This window comes from Cetorhinus maximus, chromosome 10, assembly GCF_964194155.1.
Source record: "Cetorhinus maximus chromosome 10, sCetMax3.hap1.1, whole genome shotgun sequence".
Lineage (NCBI taxonomy): Eukaryota > Metazoa > Chordata > Chondrichthyes > Lamniformes > Cetorhinidae > Cetorhinus > Cetorhinus maximus.
Genome location: NC_135888.1, coordinates 14,459,280 through 14,471,784, shown reverse-complemented (window position 1 = coordinate 14,471,784; position 12,505 = coordinate 14,459,280). Strand labels below are relative to the sequence as shown.

The window sequence follows — 12,505 nt, the reverse complement described above, 5'->3', positions numbered from 1 at the left end:
TTGGCACTGGCCTCTGCCTTGACCCACCACAAACATAGCCCAAACTCTTCCTCAGCCTAAAAGGTGAGGCCCGACAAGCAGGAAGCTCAGCCGCTTCGGTTGCCTGGGCTGGTGTCAGGCAGGATGGAGATGAACCTTCTTTCCTGGTCCCCTTGGTTAATTTGAGGTACCCCATCACATTCCCCCCCTCCACCACCCCCAAGGTCCTCCCCCTACCCCTCCATAACCCTGCTGGTGCTACAGAGCTGTTGGCCTTCCAATTGGCCAGCAGCTCTCTAAGGCAGAACTTCCTTAGGTTAGTATTATATATTTAGGCACACACAAGATCTTGTGATTGTACTAATCTCCCTCGGATATGTTCATAAAGATCTTACCAGCAGCACTGCAGAGGATCCATTTGGTCTGGACAAGTGAATGGACATATCTGGAAACATTCTGTCAATCCGTGCTATAACATCATCCACGTATCTGGACAAAAGTAAAAAGAAAAAGAGCACAAATTGGAATTATCACTGTACACAATTTTTTTTAAAAATAAAGGCTATCCAAAGGTTAAAAAAAGGTGTTATTGCGGGAAATGAAAAAAATATTAGACATCTGCCTGCCTGGGGCATGCAATACAGAACATGCAGGCCTCAGGTAGTAAGCAATAATTCCTGCACCTGACACCATGAAGGTGACACAATGGAACCAAATGCACAACAGTCCAACTCAAATTGCAAGGTGTAGAAATGAGTCACCATACAGCAAAGAACTGAGGAGACACCTGCAAAGTTTCTGGATCTTTTCTACTTTCAATCTAGGTTTTCCAGCTGCCATACCTTAAATAATTTTCATAGGGAAGTCCCATCACCATATGCTTTCAAAGATACCATTGACCTTGCCATCTAGGTAAGCTTTCAGTAACATATCACAGAATGAACAGAACAACCTTCCTTTTAATTATTTTAGCTACATAAACATACTTTGGCGTCTGTAAGCTCTTTTCCACCTTTATTAAGTGATTATAGTATTCTAATTGCATGTTGTTTTAAAATTTAAGCATTAAGCAAACAAATTGAACAATATGAAGAACTGACTAAACAATACAGATTATTATATATTATGGGGATAATGGCTTCATAAACTCATGTACTCAAGCACATGTACATACAGTAGAAATCAAATTATCTGGCCCTTCAAAATGATAAAAGGTGCAATCTAAATGATGAAATGCACTCCCCCCATTGCCCCTAGCCTTGATAACTTTTCATATACAGTACAGTATTTTTCTTGCATCTCTTACCAGTACAGGAGTTTGTTCATCTGAATTACATGTCCTGGAAGTTCCCAGATTTTCAGATTCAGCTCCAAGCTCCTCAAATATCCTGAATAAGCTTCTAGGACTTCCTGGACTTGTATTATTTCAGATGTGGTGAATATTATTCATCACTGAATAAATCACAGACTTTGAAAGTGGCTTGTGCTCTCCATCAAGCTTTTCAAGCGACTGACAAAACTTGCAAAAATGGTATTCAGTTAAGCTTGGGGCAAGGTTCTGACTGTCACAAGCTTGTTTTTAAAACTCCTTATGACAAGTGACTGAAATGAATAAATATCACAAAAGATAAACTGGGACAATTGATTTTAATCAAAAGATCTTGTGCTCTGAAACAATAAACCAAGTGTTAGGACTTTAATGTAGTTCAATTTTAAGGGTTAAATGAGAATCTGGTACAGTAATGATACTCTTTCGAGTTATCAACAGTCACAGATTGCAACTCTTTTGAGTACAATCACAGTTCTTGGTTTCCAGGGGTGGGACATGAACCCACAACCCTCTGATTCAAAGGCGAGGGTGCTATGGACTGAGCCACAGCTGACACCTCCGAAATTCTTTTGAGTTATCAACAGTCACAGATTGCAACTCTTTTGAGTACAATCACAGTTCTTGGTTTCCGGGAGTGGGACATGAACCCACAACCTTCTGATTCAAAGGCGAGGGTGCTATGGACTGAGCCACAGCTGACACCTGTTGTACAAAATGAAGGATCCTACTGTGGATCAGTTTATTTGTTGTCACACCTGCAGGTGATTTCACTTCACACACCATTCCACAGGCAGGATACTGTCAATTCTCACACAGATGTATGAAAGATGTGAATACAGATGTATGACCGGTCAGTAGTAGGTGTTGAAGAATGGCCTGGGGTGCCTTATCCCCAAATTCTCTTTTTCTCCAGGTAAATGTCTCAGCCATAGATCCACTAACATTTTGGAAGTTGGAAAATTTGTGTCAGCTATGACTTAAAATAATACAAGGTGACAAGCTGGAGGAGCACATCTCGTCATTGCACTCACAAATTGAAAGAAAGTTTATTGATCTGGACTTGCTGACCTCAGCAACAGACTTAGCACTTTTTTTATATATTGCTTGACAGAATTGCCACTTTGTTCCAGCTTACTGACTGCAAGTGAGCGGAGGTCAGAAGTAACCAATAATAAATAAAGATTTAATTTCACTTTGAAACAAAATTTAAAAAGAGATGAAGATGAACCTGTAAGGCAAGGATTGTTGCAAGAAATTAAAGCAATCACAGGCGTTTTTTCAGATGAATTTAAGAGACCACCCAATTTATTTGGTCAAAGACAAAATAGCAAAATTTGATGCTATAAGACAACAGCAGAAAAAATTACAGGGCGAGAGTCTCAATTGGCAAAGTTCAATTTAACAACTCATACCACATTCCTGTGTTTGCTATTTTAAACAGATTAATGCCAGCACAAAGATACAACAACTTGGATTTATATAGTGCATTTAATTTAGGCAAACAACCCTAAACAATTCATTAGACAAATTAGCTGCTGAGCCACAGGAGGAGGAGATATTAGGAGCAGGGGACAAAAAGCTTGATTGAAAAGGGATTCAGGGAGCAAATTTCAAAATGTGGGTATAGGTGGCTGAAGCATGGTGGGACCAAGCTAGGTGGGTGTAGAAGTGGATAGAATTGGAAAGGTGAGACTTCTAGGATGGATGGAGGGCTGTGAGAGGTTACACAGATAGGGAGGGGCAAGGCCAGAAAGGGATATAAACATAGGAATGAAATTTAAAAAATTTTTATACTGAGGGACCAGAAGCCACTATAGCTAGGGCAGGGGTAATAGGCGAGAGAGACCTGGTACAGGATGAGATACAAGCAGAGCTTTTGATGAGATGAATTTTACAGGGTGTAAAGAACAAAAGACTGGCCTTGACAGCATTGGAATAGTAAAGTTCAGAGGTGACGATGAATTGGATGAGGTGTTACACACAAACATACGAACTAGGAGCAGGAGTAGGCCACTTGGCCCTTCAAGCCTGCTCCGCCATCCAATATCATCATTGATCTGATTGTAATTTCCCACCTACCCTCGATAACCTTTCACCCACTTGTTAATCAAGAATCTATCTGGCTCTGCCTTAAAAATATTTAAAGACCCTGTTTCCACCACCTTTTGAGGAAGAGAGTTCCAAAGACTCTCAACTCTCAGAGAAAAAAAATTCTCATCTTTGTCTTAAATGAGCAACACCTTATTTTTAAATCATGACCCGTAGTTCCAGATTCTCCCACAAGAGGAAACATCCTCTCCACATCCACTCTGCCAAGATCTTAAAGGTTTCAATCAAGTCACCTCGTACTCTTCAACAGTTGATGGGCTAAGGCAGGAGATGGAAGTAAACTGGCTCTGCGATGGAGAGGGTATTAAGTCAGAACCTCAGCACGGGGTCGAACATGATGCTAAGATTGAGAACAATCTAGCTCATCACAAGACAGTGGCCAGTGAGGGGGCTAGAATCAGTGAAGAGGATATGGAGTTTTCTATAGGGGCCAAAGGCTATGGCTTCAATCTTCCTAATGTTTGATGCTAGGAATTGCAGCTAATCCAAGGCTAGAGTCTAACATCACAAATGCAGAGGTGGTGGTGAGGTAGAATTAAATGTTGCCAGCCTACATGTGGAAGTTAGTCCCATGTGTATGAGGAAGGGCTGGAGTCAAGGAAAGCCCTTGGAAACTCTTCAGGTAAATAGTGCAGCAGGAGAAGCTATTGCTGTAGATGCTCTGTCCATGCTCAGGTAGGTAAGAGTGCAAGAGCAATCTAACTAAACTGGACAATGGGTTAAAAAGGTGTTGGAAGAGGCTGGCATGGCCTACAATGTTAAAATCTAAAGTGAGGATGAGTAGGGATAAAGCACCAAGGTCACAGTCATGGAGATTATCATTTGTGATTTTGTTGAGGATGCTTTGGTGCTGTAGCAGGGAAGAAAACCTGACTAAAGAAATTCAGGTATGGAATTGCATGAAAAGTGAGCATGGATTAGGTAGACCAGCCTGTTAAGTGAGTTCTGTCCATTGGTATTTCTATCCTCAAGTAAAATGTTACTGCCATTTACTAAATTTCCTAACCCTTTGATAATGTTTTAACTGGATGAAGAGGGAGGGGCTGGTGTGAAGAATTAATTCAGACATTTCCTCAACACTCTTCCTACAGGAGTGATGAAAGCAATTATAACTCAGGGAAGTTAGAACAATAATACTTGATGGGATTATCCGTTATTTCACCAGCCTCTTCTTTATGTCAATGACGACACACACAGCGTTTTCACTGTGATAATCTACATTTCATTAAACAAGCTGCATTCAAATTTATTGTTCAAGATCTTATACAACATTCTTATGTTTACTACATCATAACAGTAACTACACAACAATTTGTGTGCAAACGTTTGTCAAAGAGTGTCTTAAAGGCAGAAAAAGAGAGAGATGGAAAGGTTTAGGGAGGGAATTCCAGAGCTTTGGGCCTTTTCTTACACTTCAAAAGTTCTGCTCCAAAAAGTGCTTGAAATGTCCTAATTTGTATAAAGAGGCAGTATATAAATGCAATCTCTTTCTTATGTATTCTGTTGGAACTTTTTATTTTCGCTTACTGATTGTAAAATTTACACATAAAAGGAAGTCCAAAGCAAAACTGAACTTTTCAATCCTCAAAGGTTCCAATCAGACTCAGAACCATTAAGTGTGTCTCATCCACACATACAATTGATTTCATTCATTTCATCTCTCTTTTACAAACTCTGCTCTGTTTTATTGAAGTAATTAAACAGCTGAGAAAAAAATAGCAGTCTGGGACGTTAATGTGCAACCCAGCTCACAGTTATAGATCCTGTTAACGATTATATAGTAAATATTATTGGGCAATGAACAAGTACCTTTCTTTGCAATTTCCTCAATTCTTACCAAAATATCTAATCATACCGTAGACTAATAATGTTTCTAAATCTTCACTTCCAATCATACAACATAAAGATGCACATTACAACTTCAAGCACAATCTCCCACTTGCCCTCCTCCCCAAATTATCAAGTAGAAAAGCTGTGAACTATTATCTCATGGTAATGGACAAAATCCAATTCAGGAAAAACATTTTGACAGAACATATAGCAAAGTTAGGCGTGTATTTTACACAGAAATACAATCTTGGTGTTATGACACAGCAGTTGGTAAAGGCTGAGTTATATCAAATCCCAGAGGGAAACTTTAAACAACTGTCATAATCTATATTTTCAATTGGTTATGTTTGAGATGCAACTCTGAATTCAGAAATGAAACCACCAAACCTCCAGAGGTTTTTTTATATAAATTAAATTAAACATTTATTAATTTTACAAGGTATTAAACACATACACATTTACAAATTCCTACCATAACTATTAAACAAATCCCTAAAATCTTCACCAAGGCAACAACAACCCATAGACTTTAAACAGACACCAGGCAAATCACATTTTATCTTATGAATTCAAAATGAGGTTCCTTTCAATTTGTTCCTTCGCAGTCACAGTGGTAGGCTTACAGGCTTAGATCTGCCATGCCTCTGACTTTCACACACAAAGCTCGTCTGTATATACCTAGCATTCCCTTTGAATGCAAATTCTCATTGGATCACCAGGCCCTTTGAACTCCACCTCTTCTAACAATGCAACCCCTTTCATAGTACAGATTTTTATTTATAATATAAACATACTGATTGGTCTCTTTGCTAGGTGCAAGAATTCATTCCCAGTCTTTGCATGGTTTATTCAACAAAATGCAAATGCACCCTGTTTACATCTCAAAACTACTATACATCAAAGCAAAAAGATAAAAGCAGAAAACTGCAGATGCTGGAAATCGAAAACAAAAACAAAAATACCTGGAAAAACTCAGCAGGTCTGGCAGCATCTGTGGAAGGGAGCACAGTTAACGTTTCGAGTCTGCATGACTCTGCAACAGAACTAAGGAAAAATACAAAAGGGGTGAAATTTAAGCTGGTTTGGGGTGGGGGGAGGTTGGGTCAAGAGAGCTGGATAGAGGGCAAGTGATAGGTGGAGACAACCAAAAGATGTCACAGACAAAAGGTGTTGAAGGTGGTGATACTATCTAAAGGAATGTGCTAATTAAGGGTAGAAAGCAGGACAAGCAAGGTACAGATAGTCCTAGTGGGGGTGGGTGGGGTGAAGGAATCGAAAAAGGCTAAAAGGTAGAGATAAAACAATAGATGGAAATACATTTAAAAATAATGGAAAGAGGTGGGAAAAGAAAAATCTATATAAATTATTGGAAAAAACAAAAAGGAGGGGGAAAAATCAGAAAGGGGGTGGGATGGAGGAGAGAGTTCATGATCAAAAATTGTTGAACTCAATATTCAGTCCGAAAGGCTGTAAAGTGCTGAGTCGGAAGAGGAGGTGCTGTTCCTCCAGTTTGCGTTGAGCTTCACTGGAACATTGCAGCAAGACAAGGACGGACATGTGGGCATGAGAGCAGGGTGGAGTGTTGAAATGGCAAGCGACAGGGAGATCTGGGTCATGCTTGCGGACAGAACTAAAGTGTTCTGCAAAGCAGTCACCCAGTCTGCGTTTGGTCTCTCCAATGTAGAGGAAACCGCATTGGGAGCAACGAATCCAGTAGACTAAGTTGAGGGAAGTACAGGTGAAATGCTGCTTCACTTGAAATGAGTGTTTGGGCCCTTAGACGGTGAGGAGAGGGGAAGTAAAGGGGCAGGTGTTGCATCTTCTATGGTTGCATGGGAAGGTGCCGTGGGAGGGGGTTGAGGTGTAGGGGGTGATGGAGGAGTGGACCAGGGTGTCACGGAGGGAACGATCCCTACGGAATGCCGCCGGGGGGGGTGAAGGGAAGATGTGTTTGGTGGTGTCATCATGCTGGAGTTGGCGGAAATGGCAGAGGATGATCCTTTGAATGCGGAGGCTGGTGGAGTGATAAGGGAGGACAAGGGGGACCTATCATGTTCTGGGAGGGAGAAGAAGGTGGACCTGGAAAATGTTATTAATTTTGCTTCCAATTTCCACCCCTCCATCATTTTCACAAGGTCTATCTCTGACACTTCCCTTCCCTTCCTTGACCTCTCTGTCTCAATTTCTGGTGATAAACTGTCCACCAATATCCATTACAAGCCTACCGACTCCCACAGCTACCTCGACTTACAGCTCCTCACACCCCACTTCCTGTAAGGACTCCATCCCATTCTCTCAGTTCTTTCGCCTCCATCGCATCTGTTCTGATGATGCCACTTTCAAAAACAGTTCCTCTGACATGTCCTCCTTCTTCCTTAACCGAGGTTTTCCACCCACGGTGGTTGACAGGGCCCTCAACCGTGTCCGGCCCATCTCCCGCGCATCCGTCCTCACACCTTCTTCTCCCTCCCAGAACATGATAGGGACCCCTTGTCCTCACATATCACCACACCAGCCTCCGCATTCAAAGGATCATCCTCTGCCATTTCCGCCAACTCCAGCATGATGACACCACCAAACACATCTTCCCTTCACCCCCCCCGGCGGCATTCCGTAGGGATCGTTCCCTCCGTGACACCCTGGTCCATTCCTCCATCACCCCCTACACCTCAAACCCCTCCCACAGCACCTTCCCATGCAACCATAGAAGATGCAACACCTGCCCCTTTACTTCCCCTCTCCTCACCGTCCAAGGGCCCAAACACTCATTTCAAGTGAAGCAGCATTTCACCTGTACTTCCCTCAACTTAGTCTACTGCATTCGTTGCTCCCAATGCGGTTTCCTCTACATTGGAGAGACCAAATGCAGACTGGGTGACCGCTTTGCAGAACACTTTCGTTCTTTCCGTAAGCATCACCCAGACCTCCCTGTCGCTTGCCATTTCAACACTCCACCCTGCTCTCATGCCCACATGTCCGTCATTGTCTTGCTGCATTGTTCCAGTGAAGCTCAACGCAAACTGGAGGAACAGCACCTCATCTTCCGACTCGGCACTTTACAGCCTTTTGGACTGAATATTGAGTTCAACAATTTCAACAACTCCTCCATCCCCACCCCCTTTCCAATCCCCCTTTTTTCCAATAATTTATATAGATTTTTTTTCCAACCTATTTCCATTATTTTTAAATGTATTTCCATCCATTGTTTTATCTCTACCTTGTAGCCTATTTCTATCCATTCCCCCCACCCACCCCCAGTCGGGCTATCTGTACCTTGCTCATCCTGCTTTCTACCCTTCATGTCATCTATTAGCACATTCCTTAGATAATATCACCACCTTCAACACTTCTTTGTCCTTTTGTCTGTGACATCTTTTGGTTGTCTCCACCTATCACTGGCCCTCTATCCGGCTCTCTTGTCCCAACCCCGCCCCTTAAACCAGCTTATATTTCACCCCTTTTCTACTTTTCCTTAGTTCTGTTGAAGAGTCATGCGGACTCGAAACGTTAACTGTGCTCCCTTCCACAGATGCTGCCAGACCTGCTGAGTTTTTCCAGGTATTTTTGTTTTTGTTATACATCAAAGCACCCAGGCTAGCTGGCTTTAATCTAATTAAGACACACCCACAGACACAGACCCTACTACAAATCAAATTTAAAATAATTTCCAATAACATTATATACATTAATATCTCTTCATGACACTTGGCATTGATGAAATTAATAAAGCATTTTGATTAACAGCCCAAGTTATGAGGCTAAGATTGCATATTTTCCATTTATTGTCATCATCACCAATGGGTTTAATCTACACACATTAAGAGAGTGAAAAAAGATGGTAAATAATGTTCCAAAGTTTTAAGATTTTCTTTAGTGCCCATTAAAGGAGTGGCAACATGACGTATGGAACTTTTTTGTACTTTTGGGACTTAGTGCAAAATTGAGCTTTGTTGGCTCAAGGGTCAGATTCAGAACAAAGCCAGATTCAGAACAAACCCTTTACTGCACTAGTTTGACATTGTTTGTGTTGTACACTACAGCCACGCTTATAGCTGGTTGAAGATTCACAATTTAATCCCAATGAGTGTCAAATTAAAAAGAAACACAACACAATATAAATCACCGTGCTGTAAATGTCTTAGTCGCCTTTGCTGATTTCACACTTGGTGAAGAAAGATGAGGTAGGTAACTCGCACCAATTATTTTTGGGATTAACTACCAAGCAGCAATTTATACGCTAAATTTTACAGCAAGGCTGTGAACACTCACCCAGTCATAACTGAACTGAAAGCACCCAAAACTATTTCATACAGAACTCTTGTCAGATGACAGAGTTTTATGGCTTACATTGGCTTTTACGTCATTAGTCTTGCTAGATTTAAACCCATGTGACAAAGTCAAAAGAACAGTACAAACCCTTTGCTCAGAGTGTCAGCTTCTTAAAGATAATACTGTGTTAATGGTATGCTGGTAAAAGGGATACAAAAATGTAATGTACTGAATACTTTTACAGGATACCCCCAATCCTTGAGGGCTGAGCTTGTCTAATTCTTGTAATTGATGGTTTTTAAAATATTGGAATTACAAACTGATGTCAAGATGATATAATAATTTTCAATGTTATTGGAATTTATTGTAAAATAGAGAAATAATGAGATGTGTCTAATGCATGTGTGTGTGTGAGATTTAATTGAAATAAAGGCAGCTAGTCTAGGTTCTTGAATCTAAGAAGAGAGGGTAGGTTTGAAATGTTAATTAGATAAACATGGGGAAGTTTAGAAGTATTGGTGTCAAGGGAACATTTACATTTTGAAACAAACCAGACTAGATTGTTTTCAAAGGAGGGATGAAATGTGTCACCTAGTCAGGTGAAGTTTAGAAACAGTGTGTTTGTTTTTCTCAAAGATTACTGGTAAAACTTAGTGCTATGAGAGGGTTTTATTATCAGGGAGATAAAGTCCAAAGATATAGTGAAACAATGGGTATTTGCATTCAAAAAGGAAGATATGTATAAAGAAGGAGCAAGGGCTGTGTGCAGGGAAGCATTTTTAAGATCTTACAAGTGTGAAAAAGCCTTCATCATCTATGCCTCAAGTTGCTGTCTTCAAAGGACTGAAGTTAAGAAAACTCACTTGGAAGTCAATTGTTTAGGGTATCATGTTTCTTTACCTGGGTCTTTTAAAATCTGTGTGTCTTACTGTTGCCCAAACAAAAGTGTAACTGGGAGTTAGATTGATTAGGGGATTTAGAAATTATCATAGTAGTAATTGGTAGATCTATGTATGTACTTAAAGTCATTTCTTCTATTAACAAAAGTTTAATCTAGTTTTGTAAAAACCTATAAGACTTGGTGGGTCTTGTTACTACTGAATTCAGGACATGCATCTCAAAATTTACACAAATTGCAAATCAATTTGCAGTGGTTGTTCCAAGTTTCCCTTTGAGATTTGAACAACTCAGCATTTACCATCTGCTGTGCCATAACGCTGATGAGTAGATCTCCTGTGGTGTTGCAGTTGGGGAGTCAAGATTAAGTGTAGCCTTCAGGTAAAGTAGGGTTGGAGGGAGGAGGACACTGGGACTAGGATGCACAGATGTAATTCAGTCCCCATTTTATCATCATATTTTCTGTCTTTGTTTTTCCAAAACACTGACAAAGGCCTGCTGCAATTTGGGAAATAAAGTAGTAGATGCAGCAAAGGGGTTACTTTGCAATGCAGAAGAGCTGGGAAGATGCATAATTGAGGCTCTACAATGCCACCACAGTTTGGCAAGGTTGGATGGTATTTATTTTTATGCAAGGAGTCTGACGAATAAGGCAGATGAGTTGAGGGCACAAATTAACACATGGAAGTATGATGTTATTGCTGTCACAGAGACATGGTTGAGAGAGGGGCAGGATTGGCAGCTCAATATTCCAGGGTATAGGGTCTTCAGGCGAGACAGGGGAAGAGGTAAAAGAGGAGGGGGTATTGCAATATTGAACGAGGAATCAATTACAACAGTAAGGAGGGAGTGACATCTTAGATAGCTCCTCAAATGAAGCCATATGGGTAGAACTGAAAAATGAAAAAAGGAGCAATCACATTGCTGGGAGTGTAAAATAGGCCCCCAAACAGTCAGAGAGAAATAGAAGAGCAGATATGTAGGCAAATTTCAGAGAAGTGTAAAAATAATAGGGTAGTAATAGTGGGGGATTTCAACTTCCCCAACATTAACTGGGTTAGTCATAGTGTGATAGGTTTCGAGGGAGCAGAATTCTTAAAATGCATCCAGGAGAGCTTTTTAAGCCAGTACGTAGAAAGTCCTACAAGAGAGGGGGCGGTCCTGGACTTAATTTTAGGGAATGAAGTCAGGCAAGTGGTAGAGGTATCAGTGGGGGGACATTTTGCAGATCGTAATCATAACTCCGTTAGATTCAAGGTTGTTATGGAAAAGGACAAGGATGGGCCAGAAATCAGAGCTCTGAATTGGGGGAGGCCAATTTTAATAAGGTCAGATATGATTTGGCCAGAGTGGACTGGGAACAGCTACTTTTAGGTAAATCTGCATCAGAGCAGTGGGACTCATTCAAGAAGGAAATAGGGAGAGTACAGAGCCAACATATTCCAGTAGAGACAAAGGGTGGGACCAACCAATCCAGGAAACCCTGGATGTCAAGGGATATACAGGATTGGATAAAGAGGGAAAAGGAGGCTTATGGCAGGTACTGAGGACTCAAAACAGTGGAAGCCCTAGGAGTACAGCATGTATAAGGAGGAACTTAAAAAAGAAATTAGGAGAGCAAAATGGGGGTATGAGAAAACATTGGCAGGTAAAATAAAGGAAAATCCAAAGTTATTTTAAGAGTACATTCAGAGTAAGAGGATAACTAGGGAAAGAGTAGGGCCCATTAAGGGCCATAGTGGTAATTTGTGTGTGGCGCCAGAAGACATAATTGAATACTTTGTGTTGGTGTTCACAAGCGAGAGGGACAATGTGGGTATGGAAATCAGGCAGAAGGACTGTGATACAATTAAAGAAATTAGCATAGAAAGGGAGGAGATTCTAAGTGGTCTGGTAGGCTTAAAAGTAGATAAATCTCCAGGCCCGGATGAAATGTATCCCAGGATGTTGAGTGAGGCAAGGGAGGAGATAGCAGGGGTGCTGGCAATAATTTTCAATACCTCTCTGGCCACAGGAGAGGTGCCAGAGGACTGGAGGACAGCCAATCTGGTACTGTTATTCAAGAAGGGAGGAAGAGATAAACCAGGGAAC

At 41.0% G+C, this 12,505-nt stretch overlaps 1 protein-coding gene across 1 annotated transcript in view; it reads right to left on the bottom strand.

Moving 5' to 3' along the window:
* Positions 1–12,505, bottom strand: part of med27 (mediator complex subunit 27) — a 305,523-nt gene that overhangs the window by 119,711 nt on the left and 173,307 nt on the right. The window contains exon 4 of the mRNA XM_078550004.1: positions 375–468. Coding sequence (XP_078406130.1) covers positions 375–468 — 94 coding nt within the window. The remainder of the gene's footprint in view (positions 1–374; positions 469–12,505) is intronic.